The sequence below is a fragment of the Lutra lutra genome, chromosome X (genome assembly GCF_902655055.1).
Source record: "Lutra lutra chromosome X, mLutLut1.2, whole genome shotgun sequence".
NCBI classification, from domain to species: Eukaryota; Metazoa; Chordata; class Mammalia; order Carnivora; family Mustelidae; genus Lutra; species Lutra lutra.
This window is the reverse complement of record NC_062296.1, coordinates 53,255,283-53,271,500: the sequence shown is the minus strand read 5'-3', so window position 1 is coordinate 53,271,500 and position 16,218 is coordinate 53,255,283. Positions and strand designations below refer to the sequence as shown.

At 37.9% G+C, this 16,218-nt stretch overlaps 2 protein-coding genes across 4 annotated transcripts in view; both read right to left on the bottom strand.

The window, feature by feature from the left end:
- Positions 1 to 16,218, bottom strand: part of FAM120C (family with sequence similarity 120C) — a 132,202-nt gene that overhangs the window by 83,516 nt on the left and 32,468 nt on the right. For all 3 annotated transcript variants that reach the window (XM_047716930.1, XM_047716932.1, XM_047716933.1), the window contains exon 4: positions 12,533 to 12,661. In XM_047716930.1, coding sequence (XP_047572886.1) covers positions 12,533 to 12,661 — 129 coding nt within the window. The remainder of the gene's footprint in view (positions 1 to 12,532; positions 12,662 to 16,218) is intronic.
- Positions 1,988 to 12,632, bottom strand: LOC125092443 (non-histone chromosomal protein HMG-14-like). Its single transcript, XM_047716934.1, has 2 exons — positions 12,533 to 12,632; positions 1,988 to 2,977 (listed from the first exon to the last, which is right to left on the bottom strand). The coding sequence occupies exon 2, from the start codon at positions 2,880 to 2,882 to the stop codon at positions 2,628 to 2,630; it is 255 nt and encodes an 84-aa protein (XP_047572890.1). The 5' UTR covers positions 2,883 to 2,977; positions 12,533 to 12,632; the 3' UTR covers positions 1,988 to 2,627.

Here is a 16,218-nt window from a genome sequence, read left to right as displayed (position 1 = left end):
AAGTATCCCAAATCTCAAGATTACATGCAAATTACTGACTTATAGAATATTTGGCTGAATAATATTCCACTGTATCAAGGTTCCATTAGTTACATATTCACTATTATTTCCAGATTATATTTAATTACACACCTAACAATCTCCTAAAAGATAAAAGACATACAGTCTTCCTTAATATCTATAGCTCTGTACTTACTCCCCTCCCCAGAAGTGACCAGTGTTATCAGTTTGATCTGTGTCCTGTCATATACATATTATGTATATATACCAATATAGTTTTGCTTTTTTCATATATATGGAATCATATTATTATACTGTTTTTTCAACTTGCTTTCTGCACTTAACTTGTAAACTATTCAACATCAGTGAATAAAGATCTATGACCTCATTCCCTAAAATACTGAATTACGAGTATGTCTCTCAATGTATCACTCTTCTGTGCCCTGACATAACATTTACTCTTCCTTCAAGGGTACAACCTCTATGAAACCTTTCCTTCTGTGACATATTTATTGTGGTTTTTCTTCATTTTACTTATTTATGCGCCTCTGCCTCCCATTTAAAAAAAAGTTCTGCAAGAACAGAGAAGAGTTTATTCACACTTATATTTTAGTGTCTAGCATGGGACCCTGTCTGTGGAAGTATATTCAGTATTTAATATATGATCATATATAATAATATCCTACCCTTTTCTTCTATAGATCCCCAGAGAACATGGGAAGCAGAGTAGAACATTGTCCTTTAATGCTATTAAAAAAACTAGCAGTTTTTGTACGTTTGTTTAGAAGAGCTCTCATAATTCTAAAACTGCTAAAAATGATATGTATGAAAATTATACAACAACAATGAAAACTGGTTTAAGACATAATGTTAAGTAAAAAAAGCAGGTTAAAAATTTTTACACATCAAAACATACATACATACATACAAAGGAGACTAGGAAACACTGTAAAACATTTAGGGTGGAATTCACAGCAAAGCCTATTTTTAAAATTTTTTGTTCTTATTGTTTAGTGAAAAGGGGGATCCTTTTTTTATGAATAGTCATTATCCAGATTCCAAAGATCATAAAGTTATAAAGGGAACCAAAAGCTGTAACATCAAAAATATTCACCACTCAGATGAACACTTACAAAATTTTTCCTGTCAACATATGATGGAATATTATTTGGTTTTAAAAAGAAATTCTGGCACATGTTACAACATGAATGAACCTTGAGGAAATTGTGCTAAGTGAAATAAGTCAGTCACAAAAAGACAAATAGTGTTTAATTCCATTTAGATGAATTTAATTTAATTCCATTTTAACCCCCCTAAAGTGGTTAAAATCATAGGGAAAGAAGGGCACCTGGGTGGCTCAGTAAGTTAAGTGTCTACCTTCAGCTCAGGTCATTATCTCAGGGTCCTTGGATGAAGTCCCACATCAGGCTCCCTGCTCAGTGGGAAGCCTGCTTCTCCTTCTCCCTCTGCTGTTCCCCCTGCTTGTGCTCTCTCTCTCCCTTGCTCTCTGTCACATAAATAAATAAATAAATAAATAAATATCTTTTAAAAAAAATCACAGGGAAAGAAAGTAGAACTGGGGTTGCCAAGGGCTGGAGGGGAGGGGAAAATGGAAAGTTATCATTTAATGGGTACAGAGTTTCAGTTTTACAAGATGAAGAATAATGAAGATGGATGATGGTGATGGGTACACACCACTATGAATGTATTTAATACCACTGAACTGCACACTTAAAATGATTAAGATGGGAAATTTTATGTTATATATTTATTTTTTTCATAACTGAGTTTTTATTCGTTGTTCTGAGGATGGGTACAGACATTTCAATTTGTACACAATTCCTAACGTACGTACCAAAATTTAAAAAGTCACATAGTTGTGATTCTTTTCTAAAAGTTATTCCAGTGACCTTCCAGCTTAAAATTTGGAGGCAATTTTTCCTTAACAGTGTATCAAGTACCAATAGATTCAAATGCTGATACACTGTTACAGTGTTAAGTCTCATTAATTCACAATTTAATATCATATACACTACATACTCAAATTTTCAACCCTGCACAGCACATTAACAGAGTTACTAGGAAAACTGGACTACCACAACCAAGATGTTACAGAGTGCACAAGAATTCTGACAGGGAGAGCCAAGATCTAGGAGTGGTTTTCTTTAGGCAACAATTCTACCAAAACAACATGGGAAAAGGAGTAATTTAAAATATTCAAGACATATTAAATGCACGACTGACCCCAAATTGCCATTTAGTATGCCTGGTATTACAGGATATAAAAACTACCCCATCTATGGAAGGTTGAGCTGACACCCAAGACAATCAAAGCCTCCCACATTCAATATCCCACTATTTTCTGGTTGTACCAAAAAATAAGCAACCAGCAAATGATTTCACCTCTTAAAAAAAAGCATTTACACTTAAAAAATGGGATGAGGTGGGATTCCCTCCTTCTTAAAAATGTTTCTAGAGCTACTAAAAAACTTGCATTTACAAAATAGTTGATAAAAATATTCCTCTGGATTGTACAAGAAGGGAGACAGGGACCACTGATAAGACATGGTATGTGATATTAATCAGACTTGACTTCTTTCTCTCCTGCTTCATCGGATGCTGGACTCTCATTTTTTTGTTTCTCCATTTTCTGCAGGTAAGTCTTCTTTTGTTTCTTGGTTAGCCACTTCAGCCTGTTTTCCCTTTGCTCCCCTCTTCCCCTTTGTTTGCACTTTTTTGTCTGAAGATTTATCATTTGCTGTCGCCTTCTTGGGCTTCACTTCCACTTTCGCAGGCGCAGGCTTCGCGGACAACCGCGCGGACCTCCTCTTGGGCTCCTCCTTCACCGCGCCGTCGGCGGAGCTCACCTTCCTCTTGGGCATCGTGGCGGCGGGGCGGGCGCGTGCCGGGTGGCTGCCGAGAGCCTTCGCTAAGCTGGGCTGCCTGGCCACTGCCGCTCCTCCCGCCGCCGGAGCTGCTGCAACGCGCCACGGGGGCGGTGGAAAAACCGGATGGAACCGGATTGGGAGCCCGCCCCACTTATGTTATATATATTTTATCACAATAAAAAAGGGAAGGAAAATTTATTCTCCATCCAAACAGTATCTCCTACTTAACACTAACATCTCTCCCTACTCACTATGTGAATTCTTCTTTGTGAGTCAGTGCCTTTGCAAACAGCTGAAAGTACAATGGAAATCAACAAAGTGAATGAGCAAAATCTATCATAAAGGTCAAGATTTCCTTAAGTCAAGGGAAATGATGGAGGACTGTGTACATCATGCTAGAAGTCATGCAACAAGAGATCTGGTACAGTTAATGTTCAACAACAGTGGAAGAAAGAATTATGAAAGAAGATGTTAGGAAAGGCACTTGGAAAAATAATGATTTGAATATAAAAAGAAATTAAGCCCTTTGGGAAAATAAAGCCCAAGTACATTTTTTTAAATGAAAAACAACCCTTTTTCTAATTATGCTAGAAAGTTAGATGTAGAGTAATGGATGCTAGATTGTGCTACCACATAACTAGTTAGGAAAACTTATGTTCCCAAAAAGAAGTGCCGATTTCATGTTTTATTTGCTTAAAAAAAATCTACGGACAGAGTTCCATTCCAGATAAGATGGAGTAAACACACTGCCTTATTCCCATTGGAAGGTTGTTATAAAACTTAGGAGCAACTATTTGAAGACTCTGAAAAGTAAACAGTGGCAGGAGGACTCAGGAAGAAGACCAGAATTCAAAGTATCACAGAATCAAGTGTGAGTTTAGTATTTCTTTTTCTTGCAGTATCCCTTGGTGTGGACAGACTGCAGCCCAACACCTGGAAGCATACACTGATGTGGACAGAGAGCGCCAGGGGAAACCTAAGTTTAATTCTGGCTTGAAGAATGGGAAAGGGGTTCTTGAAAACTCAAGAAAGTATATGGAAACACCCCAATTTTTTTTTTCTTTTCCTTTTTCTGTTCTCATGTGTACCAGCCTGAAACAAACTTAATGTGGCAGCATGGCAACCTTCCTCTCCAATCAGAGAAGCAGCAGTCTCAGTAGGGTAGGGCGAGCCTTTGATGCTTTTCCTCTCTTTCTATCCTTCTGCTGGTTAGCCCCAGACACTGAGAAAGGATGAAACCATATGAACCAGAAGTACTGAAGAGATAATAGAGAGGGAGCAACAGAATGGGTGGATCTGACCCTAAACAGCAGACAACAGACTCTGAGAACTGAAGAAATAAACAACCAAACAAGTCCCAGACTGGATACTGAGTGGGTAGCATACACATGGGACCAAGCCAAATAAGTCTGCAAACTTTGAAAATTGCATTGACAATGATACCACTGCCCACAGAAGGATGGTAAGAACCTGTGGTCTGAACCTAAATGGGTCAATTGCCTCCTAAAACAAAACTGTAAACATTCCCTATTATATTGAAACAAAGACCAAGAATCTCAATGGCGAGATGACAAACATGCTGGAATTATCTGACAAAGATGTGAAAGCAGCTTTATAAAAAGTGCTTGAAAGTAAGGCAAACACTCCTGAAACAAAAAAGGAAGATGGAAAGTCTCTGCAAAAAAAGATCACATGTAAAGAAGAACCAAATGGAAATTTTAGAACTTAATAATTCATAACCAAATTCATAACCAAAATTTTAAAAAAACTCACTGGATGGGCTCTATAGCAGACCAGAGATGACCAAGAAGAGAGTCAATGAAATTGATGATAAATCAAAAGAAATTATGCAGTGTGAAAATCAGTGAGAAAAATGAAATTTCATTTAAAAATATAGAGCCTCAAGGATACACAGGAATACCGAAAGTTCTAACACTGGTGTCATTATACTCATGGAAGGAAAAGAAAACATGGAACAGGAAAACTATTTGAAAAAAATAGCTGAAAACTTCTCAAATTTAGTAAAAGACATACTTAGATATTCAAGAAGCTTAGAAAATTCTGAACAGCATAAATTCAAAGAAATCTCTGCAAGAAATCACTGGCAAATTCTACCAATTAAAGAGGAAAAACCAATTCTACACAATCTCTCCCCCCCCCAAAAAAGAACACTTGCCAACTCATTTGAGTCCAGCATTACCCTGATACACCAAACCAGACAAAGACAGCACAAGAAAACCCCCTATAGGCCAATATTCCTCAAGAAAATAAATGCAAAAATGTTCAATAAAGTACTAGTAATTCAAATCCAATAATATAAGAAAGGAAGTATACCTTCACCACATCCTGGGAATGCAAAGAAGATTCAATATTAAAAAATCTATGGACTAAAGAAGAAAAAGCACATGAGCTTATCAGTAGATGCAAAAAAATACATTTGACAAAACAGACCATTCTTTAATGATAAGTACTCTTAGTAAAAGAGGAACATAACTTCCTCACCCTGATAATGTACATCGACAAAACCTACAGCTAATATAAAACTTAATGCTGACTGAATGCTCTTCCCAAAGACTGAGAACATGAGAAAAAGATATAGCCTCTCTCATCACTCCTATTTACCATTGTTTGGAAATCCTAGATGGTGCAGTAAGAAAAAAAAAGGCAAAGAGACTAGAAAAGAAATAAAACTGTCTTTATTCACAGACAATTGATCTTTTTTTTGTTTTGTTTTGTTTTGTTTTAATTGATCATCTACACAGAAATACCAAGAAACTTCTTGTGAGTTTAGGAAGGTTGCAGAATACAAGGTCAACACACAAAAAACAATCATATTTTAATACAGTAGCAATGGACAATTAGAAATTGAAATGAAAAAAAAAAAACAAACAATAGGTGCCGTAATTATAAAATACTTAAATAACTGTTAAAAAATGTATGGGGCTTGTCCTAGCCTCAGCAATCAGAAAACAAAAAGAAATAAAAGGCATCCGAATTGGCAAAGAAGTCAAACTCTCACTCTTTGCAGATGACATGATCCTCTATGTGGAAAACTCCAAAGACTCCATCCCAATATTGCTAGAACTCATACAGGAATTCAGCAAAGTGGCAGGATATAAAATCAATGCACAGAAATCAGTTGCATTTCTATGCACCAATAATGAAGCAGCAGAGAAAGAAATAAGGAGTTACAATTGCACCCAAAATACCTAGGAATAAACCTAACCAAAGAGGCAAAGTATCTGTATTCATAAAACTATAGAATAATCATGAAAGAAATTGAGGAAGACACAAAGAAATGGAAAAACATTCTATGCTCGTAGACTGGAAGAACATATGGTGTTAAAATGTCTACGCCACCTAGAGCAATCTACAGATTCAGGTCAATCTGTATCAAAATACCATCAAGTTTTTTCACAGAACTGGAACAAATAATCCTAAAATTTGTATGGAATCAGAAAAGAGCCTGCATAGCCAAAGGAATGTTGAAAAAGAAAACCAAAGCTGGTGGCATCACAATTCTAGACTTCAAGCTGTATTACAAAGTTATAATCATCAAGACAGCATGGTACTGGCACAAAAATAGACACATAGATCAATGGAACAGAACAGAGAACCCAGGAATGGACCCTCACTCTATGGTCAACTAATCTTTGACAAAGCAGGAAAGAATATCAATGGGAAAATTCTCTTTCACAAATGGTGTTGGGAAAACTAGAGAACAACATACAAAAGAATGAAACTCGAGCACATTTCACACCATATACAAAAATAAATTCAAAATGGATGAAAGACCGCAATGTGAGACAGGAATCCATCAAAATCCTATAGGAGAACATAGGTAGCAACTCTTTGATCTCAGCCACTGCAGTATCTTGCTGGACACATCTCCAAAGGCAAGGGAAACAAAGGCAAAAATGAACTATTGGGACTTCATCAAGATAAAAAGCTTTTGCACAGCAAGGAAACAGTCAACAAAACCAAAAGACAACTGACAGAATGGGAGAAGATACTTGCAAATGACATATCAGATAAAAGGCTAGTGTCCAAAATCTATAAAGAACTTATCGAACTCAATACCCAAAGAACAAATCCAATCAAGAAATGGGCAGAAGACATTTCTGCAGAGAAGACCTCCAAATGGTCAACACACCATGAAAAAGTGCTCAATATCACTCAGCGCCAGGGAAATACAAATCAAATCCACAATGAGATACCACCACACATCAGTCAGAATAGCTAAAATTAACAAATCAGGAAACAACAGATGTTGGGGAGGATGTGGAGAAAGAGGAACCCTCCTACACTGTTGGTGGGAATGTAAGCTGGTGCAGCCACTCTGGAAAACAGTATGGAGGTTCCTCAAAAAGTTGAAAATAGAGCTACCCTATGATGCAGCAATTGCAATACTGGTATTTACTCCAAAGATACAAATGTAGTGATCTGAAGGGGCACTTGCATCCCAATGTTTATAGCAGCCATGTCCACAATAGCCAAACTGTGGAAAGAGCCCAGATGTCCACTGACAGATAAATGGATGAAGAAGATGTGGTATATATGATGGAATATTATGCGGCCACCAAAAAAGAAATCTTGCCATTTGCTACGATGTGGATGGAACTAGAGTGTCTGATGCTAAGCGAAATAAGTTAATCAGAGAAACACAATTATCATATCATCTTACTGATATGTGGAATTTAAGAAGAGAGGATCATAGGGGAAGAGAGGAAAAAATGAAACAAGATGAAACCAGACAGGGAGACAAACCATAAGAGGCTCTTAATCTTAGGAAACAAACTGTGGGTTGCTGGAGGGGAGAGGGTGGAGGATGCGGTAACAGGGTGATGGACATTGGGGAGGGTTATGTGTTGTAATAAGCACTGAGTATTATATAAGACTGATGAATTACAGACTATAAGACTGATAAATCACAGACCTGTATCCCTGAAACAAATAATACATTTTATGTTAATTAATTAAATTTAAAGAATAACGATAAAAAAGAAAAAATGTATGGGACTTGTATGCTGAAAACTATATAATGCTGATGAAAAAAATCAAAGATGAACTAAATAAATGGAGAGAGATAATTGTATTACTGGGTCTGAAAACTCAAATTCATCTATCCGGCTGACCCTTGAACAACACAGGTTTGAGCTGCATGGGTCACTTATATGTGAATTTTTTTTGATAAATACAATACAGTACTTTAAGGCATTTTCCTTATAATTTTCTTAATAGCCTTTTTTTTCTCTAGCTTACTTTATCATAAGAATACAGTATATAGTACACTTAACATACAAAATACGGGTTGACAGTTTATGTCATCAGTAAGGCATCCAAGCAACAACAGGCTATTAGCAGCTATGTTTGGGGGGAATTAAAAATTATACATGGATTTTTTAAGAAGATTTTATGTATTTGTCAAATAGAGAGCAGAAGCACAGAGAGCTGCAGGCAGAACAGGCAGAGCAGGCAGAGGGAGAAGGAGCCTTCCTACTGAGCAAGGAGCCTGATGTGGGGACCCTGGAATCATGACCTGAGACAAAGGCAGATCCTTAACTGACTGAGACACCCAGGCGTCCCTATACATGGACTTTTTACTGCATGGGGGGGGTTAGTTTCCCTAACCCCCATGTTATTAAAGGGTCAATTGTATATTTAATATAAGGAATTCCCATTAAAATCCCAGCAGGATTATTTTTATGGCTACAGAAAAGGTTATTCTAAAATGATTATGGAGAGAGAAAGGAATTAGAATAGACAAAATAATTTTGAAAAAGATAAGGAAAATTGGAGGGATCACTACCTAATTTTGACTTACCATAAAGCTACAGTATTCAAGACAGAGTCTTATTTGCAAAGAGATAGACACATGGGTCAATTCAACAGAACAGTGTTCAGAAACAGACCCACACAAACAGCAATTCAAAGGAGAAAAGACAGTCTTTTCAACGAACTGCTGAAACAACTGAACATCCATACTCAAAATGTAAACAAAAACACCTGACACATTACACAAAATGAACTCAAAATGGATGATTTGTTCTAAATGTAAAATGTAAAAGTATATCATTTTTACAAGAAAACAGGACAATATTAGCATTCCTGCAGTTAGGCAAAGGATTTTTATAGATGACACCAAAAGCATGATCCATAACAGATGAAAATTTAAAACTTTTCCTTTGCAAAACACACTGTTAAGGGGCGCCTGGGGGGCTTAGTGGGTTAAAGCCTCTGCCTTCAGCTCACATCATGATCCCAGGGTCCTGGGATCGAGCCCCACATCAGGCTCTCTGCTGAGCTGGGAGCCTGCTTCCTCCTCTCTCTCTGCCTGCCACTCTGCCTACTTGTGATCTCTCTGTCAAATAAATTAATTAATTAAATCTTTTTTAAAAAGACACTGTTAAGAGATGTAAAAATGAACTATGGGCTGGGAGAAAATATTAGCAAACCAGATATCTGACAAAGGACTTTAAGCAAGAATATACAAAGAACTCTCAAAAATCGACAGCAAGTAAATAAACAACTCATGTAAAAATGGACGAAAGACTGTTGAAGAATATTCACCAATAAGGGTTGATGAATGGCAAATACACACAAGAAGGGGCGCCTGGGTGGCTCAGTGGATTGGGCCTCTGCCTTCAGCTCAGGTCATGATCTCAGGGTCCTGGGATCGAGCCCCGCGTCGGGCTCTCTGCTCGGCAGTGAGCCTGCTTCCTCCTCTCTCTGCCTGCCTCTCTGCCTACTTGTGATCTCTCTCTCTCTGTGTCAAATAAATAAATAAAAATCTTAAAAAAAAATACACACAAGAAAAAAGTGTTCATCATTACTCATTTGAGAAATGCAAATTAAAATTATGGAGAACTACCACTATACCCTTTTTAGAATGGCTGTAAAAAAAATACTGACAGTAACAAGAGCTAGGGAGGAATGGAACAGCTACACTGGAAAATGGTTTGGCAGGGGCTTATAAAGTTATAGTTAAAGATGTACCTACCATATGACCCCGAAATCCCAATCCTAAGCATTCACACCAAGGAAATGAAAACTTTTGTTCATAAGAAAAAGCCCGGTACACAAATGTTTATAGCAACTCTATTCAAACCACCAAAAATTGGGAACAACTCAAATATCTTCCAGGGGTGGATAAATAAACATATTTTGGTATAGCCACACAATGTATACTACTTGGTAATAAAAAGGAATGAATTATTGATAAATGTAATATGTAACAATTTAGAAGATTCCTGAAGGCATTATGTTGAAAGAAAAATGTTATTCTTAAAAGATTACATACTAGTTCCATCCACGTCGTCGCAAATGGCAAGATTTCATTTCTTTTGATGGCTGCATAGTATTCCATTGTGTATATATACCACATCTTCTTTATCCATTCGTCTGTAGATGGACATCTAGGTTCTTTCCATAGTTTGGCTATTGTAGACATTGCTGCTATAAACATTCGGGTGCACGTGCCCCTTCGGATCACTACGTTTGTATCTTTAGGGTAAATACCCAGCAGTGCAATTGCAGGGTCATAGGGTAGTTCTATTTTCAACATTTTGAGGAACCTCCATGCTGTTTTCCAGAGTGGTTGCACCAGCTTGCATTCCCACCAACAGTGTAGGAGGGTTCCCCTTTCTCCACATCCTCACCAGCATCTGTCATTTCCTGACTTGTTAATTTTAGCCATTCTGACTGGTGTGAGGTGATATCTCATGGTGGTTTTGATTTGTATTTCCCTGATGCCGAGTGATATGGAGCACTTTTTCATGTGTCTGTTTGCCATCTGGATGTCTTCTTTGCAGAAATGTCTGTTCATGTCCTCTGCCCATTTCTTGATTGGATTATTTGTTCTTTGGGTGTTGAGTTTGCTAAGTTCTTTATAGATTTTGGACACTAGCCCTTTATCTGATATGTCATTTGCAAATATCTTCTCCCATTCTGTCAGTTGTCTTTTGGTTTTGTTAACTGTTTCCTTTGCTGTGCAAAAGCTTTTGATCTTGATAAAATCCCAAAAGTTCATTTTTGCCCTTGCTTCCCTTGCCTTTGGTGATGTTCCTAGGAAGATGTTGCTGCGGCTGAGGTCGAAGAGGTTGCTGCCTGTGTTCTCCTCGAGGATTTTGATGGATTCCTTTCTCACATTGAGATCCTTCATCCATTAGCGAAATAAGTCAATCGGAGAAAGACAACTATCATATGATCTCCCTGATATGAGGGAGAGGAGATGCAACATGGGGGGTTGAGGGGGTAGGAGAAGAGTAAATGAAACAAGATGGGATTGGGAGGGAGACAAACCATAAGTGACTCTTAATCTCACAAAACAAACTGAGGGTTGATGGGGGGAGGGGGTTGGGAGAGGGGGGTGGGGTTATGGATACTCGGGAGGGTATGTGCTATGGTGAGTGCTGTGAAGTGTGTAAACCTGGCAATTCGCAGACCTGTTCCCCTGGGGATAAAAATATATGTTTATAAAGCTGTAAAAAAAAAAAAAAAAAAAAAAAAAGAAAGGATGAATACCCAAGTTTTGTAGCAACATGGACGGGACTGGAAGAGATTATGCTGACTGAAATAAGTCAAGCAGAGAGAGTCAATTATCATATGGTTTCACTTATTTGTGGAGCATAACAAATAGCATGGAGGACAAGGGGAGATGGAGAGGAGAAGGGAGTTGAGGGAAATTGGAAGGGGGGTGAACCATGAGAGACTATGGACTCTGAAAAACGATCTGAGAATTTTGAAGGGGTGGGGGGTGAGAGGTTGGGGGCACCAGGTGGTGGGTATTGTAGAGGGCACGGATTGCATGGAGCACTGGGTGTGGTGCAAAAATAATGAATACTGTTATGCTGAAAAAATAAAAAACTAAAAAAAAAAAAAGATTACATACTATATGATTTCATTCATATGTTATTCTCTAAAAGATATAACTGCAGTGACAGAGAACAGACTGGTAGTTTGCAGGAGGTAGTGATGTTTGGATGTGATTACAAAAGGATAGCATGAGAGATTTCTGGGGTGGTTTAATCTACACATGTGCTAAAAATTCATAGAACTATATAAACACATATATAAATGTTGGTTTTACTTTATGGTAATTTTAAAAATAAACTGAAAACCCATAGTACAAGTATAAATTTAATTATTAGAAATAAAACTAACTTATTTTCCGAACTTTAAATTTTATCTCACAAGACAAATTCCCAGTAGAGCCTATATTTCATTTTTAACAATGACGTATTGATTTTTGTTTTATGTGGACCTTGTAGTCTTTTTCATTACCCATTAACCTCTACTAAGCAAAAACTTCTTTAAAGTATACATTGAAACAAATAGAAAAGAAGAAGGACATATTCTAGAGTGATAACTACAGCAAATTGTTTGTAAGCAATGAGATTTTAAGTGGCTTTATTTTCTAAATTTTCCAGAATGAGCTTATATAACATTGATAATTAGTGGGGAAAAGCTAAAGAACCCTTTCAGCCCAGGCCTAGTATTGTTTTCAAAGGAAACTTTAGGGCTCTGGTCTGTAAGCAGCTACAAGGAGAGAAGGTAGGTAGCACAGAGGAAAAAAAAAATCAGATCTGCTGGTGGTACTAGTGAAGGTAAGAAAACTGGTGACTCTTAAGTAGAAGCCAACTTACCTGAGACTGTTTGAAAACATCCTTCCCAACCACATCCAGGTTTGAGGGGTCTTTGATGGAACTAACATACTCAGAAACAGCCTTGATCACCACATCACAGGGAGGAAGCACCAGCTGATGAGCTCGCACCTAGAAGAGATAAGATACGCAAGGTACACTGACATCAGTGATGGATCACTAAGACAAAGAGTGAGGTAGGGGGCACCTGGGTGGCTCAGTGGGTTAAAGCCTCTGCCTTCGGCTCAGGCCCTGATCTCAGGGTCCTGGGATCGAGCCCCACATAGGGCTCTCTGCTCCGTGGGGAGCCTGCTTCCTCCTCTCTCTCTGCCTGCCTCTCTGCCTACTTGTGATCTCTGTCTGTCAAATAAATAAATAAAATCTTTTAAAAAAAAAAGAGTGAGGTAGGCCTAAGAGAATTCAAACTCAGTAGATGTACTGATAGATAGTTAAAATCTTTTCTTTGAAAATATTTTCCCCTGTAATTCCCAGTATACAACACTTGGAAAAGATCAAACAGTATAAAGAAAGATAACATCATATCATTTATAATCCTACTATAGAGAGAGCCACTAGTTGATGACACTGTCATAATTCATCAGTTTTCTTTCATAATACCATTTGGCTGCCTCACTATTTTCCTATTAAAGGTAAGGTTTTGGGGCGCCTGGGTGGCTCAGTGGGTTAAGCCGCTGCCTTCGGCTCAGGTCATGATCCCAGGTCCTGGGTTCGAGCCCCGCATCGGGCTTTCTGCTCAGCAGGGAGCATGCTTCCTCCTCTCTCTCTGCCTACCTCTCTGCCTACTTGTGATCTCTCTCTCTCTCTGTAAAATAAATAAATAAAATCTTTAAAAAAAAAAAAAAAAACAAAAAGGTAAGGTTTTAATTTGTAGACCAGGTTTGGATCCCGATTTGAACTAACCACAAAAAAGCCTTTTTGGGACAATCAGGAAGATCTTAAAATGGACTAGATATTAAAATGATACCAAGAAATTATCATTAATTTTGTTAAGAGTAATAATAGCATTGTGCTCATGCATGAAAATGCCCTTATGTTTTAGAGATGCATATCGTAGAATGTGCGAGTCAAATGACTTGAGGTCCAGAATTTATTTTATAATACATTAGCAACAGAAACAAACAAACAAACAAAAAACCAGAAAGTGTGGCTACATCTTGATAACTGTTGGAGCTAGAAGATGTTACAATAGTGACTTCCTATGCTATTATTTTCTCCATTTTTACGATGCTCGAAAATTTTTTAAATACAGGGTTTTTTTTAATGCCATGATAAAAATGTAGGTATGATTTGTTGTTCACTCTCCAGTTATATAATTATAAGCTTCCTAAAATTATAATTAGTCAAAGAGTATAAACTTCTTAAAGACTTTTTATATAAAATTGTTTGGGCAAAAGGCTGTACCACTGATTCCTTCAACAAGTTTTTACTGCCTATTGTGTACTAACTAGATACTGTCATAGGCACCAAGAATAAAGCAGTGAACAAGACAGAAAGATCGCTATCCCCATGGAAGCTTAAATTGCAGTGTAGGCATGTCAGGATAGGGTGAGGGGAGTCAAACAGAATAAACAAGTAAAATGCATACTGTGCTAGATGTAGATAAGTGCTACGGAGAAAATCTAAGCAGAGGATGGCCTTGGGAATTCAAGTGTGTGCATGCATGTGCACAAGCACATAATATTAAATAAGATGGTCAGGAAAGGCCTCACTGAGAGTATGACATTTGAGAAAACCTCTTAGAGTGAGGCACAAAGCTATGTGGGAGGGAAAAGCATCCCAAGTAGAAGGAATAATAACTACAAAGGTTCTACAAACAAAAGAAAAGAAGAGATGACATAATAACTGTATCAGAGGCCAGTCAGTACAGGACTTTGTAGGCCATGGTCACAATTGAGTGAGTGACATGAAGAGCCACTGGAGGATTTTGAATACAGAAGTAACATGATCTGAATCAGTTTTTAACCTTCACTCTTGCTGTTGTACTGAGAACAGGTTTTGGGGAGGGAAGAGTGCAAACAGAAGACCAATAGTCAATAAGCTGTTCTAATAATCCAAGCAAGAAATAATGGTGGCTTGACCAGTGTAGTAGCAATGAAAATGGTGAGAAGTGGACATATATTGGAGGGAGAACTAATGGTATTTGCTGGCAGAGGAAATACAGGGTGTGAGAAAGAGAGCAAGAAGTCAAGGATGACCTATGGTTTTAGCCTGAGCAATTAGAAGGATGAGACTGCCATTAATAAAAATGGGGAAGGCTCTGGGAGGAACACATTTAGGGGAAAGATCACAAGTTTCCACTTAGATACACTTCCTTATGATGTTTAGTAGGCTGTTAGATATTACAATCTGGAGTTCAAGAGGGATGTTAACCCCTGAGATACAGATTTAGGAGTCATCAATGGATTGGTGATACTTAAAGTCATGAGATTGGATGCTATTAATCACTAAGGCAAAATGTGTAGGGAGAACTGAGAGAAGGGACCAAGGACAGAATTCAGGGACACTCCAAACATAAGAAGTAGAGAAGAAGACAAAGAAGCAACAAAAGAAACAGTAATAGCAGCCAGTGAAGCAGGAGGGAAACTAGAAGAGAGTGGTGTCCTTAAAGCCAAGTGAAGAACATGTTCTAAGGAAGAGGGAGTAAGCAATTGGGTCAAATGCCACTAACTGGTCAAGTAAGATGAAAACTGAAAACTGGCCATTAGATTTATTAACATCAAGGATTATGAACATCTGGACCTCGTCAAGAACAATTTAAAACAGACTGCAGAAAGAATAGGGAAAATGGATAATAAACAGTTCAAGTGTAGATGATTCTCTAGAGGGTTTTGCTATAAGGGAAGGAAGAAATGTGGGCCATAGAGAAAAGGAAAGATGGAACAATAGCTTGGATGGAGGGAGTAAGGTCAAGAGCAGGACTTGCTTTATTTTTTTAAGATGGATGCATGGTTATAAATCTGATGGGAAAAATCCAATGAAGAGAGAAAAACTGATGATGCAGGAGAAAGAAGTAAGAATTGCAAAAGTGATGCCCTTCAGTTAGCAAGAGGGAATGTGATTTGGCATGTCAGTAGAGGGGTTGGCCTTAGATGGGAACATGGACAGGTCATCCACAGTTAACACAAGGCAAGCAGAACACGCAGGCACATAGATGCATGTAGGTGAGAAGATGAAAGGCTAGGAGCCGGTGAAGTGTTGTTTCAAATGCTTCCATTTCCTTAGTGAAATGGGAAGCTAGCTCATGAGCTGACAGTGATCAAGGAGGAGGGAGTATCAGCGGCTTAAGGAGAGAGGGAAAGGTATGAACTAGCAGAGTGAAAAAATTAGAGAAAAGTTATATATTCACCAACTTACACTACCACCAGAAACATACGGGAGTATCAGTTTCAACATAGCCTCGACAGGAGTGGATAGACTCGTTTTTCAGTATCTGCCAAACTGTTAGGTTAAAAAAAATTATTTGATTTACATGTGTGAGCACTAGGAAGATTTAACACCTATCTAGTCATACTATTGGCCACTATATTTCTTCTGTGAACTGTCCACTTCAGTCCTTCGCTCATTATCTCATTTACTGGTATATTAGTATTTTACTTCATAGGTTCATATGAATCCTTAAGGTATTAAGGGTATTGTCTTGAAGAGATGGTGCTGGGAAAACTGGACAG

Excerpts from the sequence above, each read along its gene's own strand:
- LOC125092443 (XM_047716934.1), bottom strand. The coding sequence starts at position 2,882 with ATGCCCAAGAGGAAGGTGAGCTCCGCCGACGGCGCGGTGAAGGAGGAG.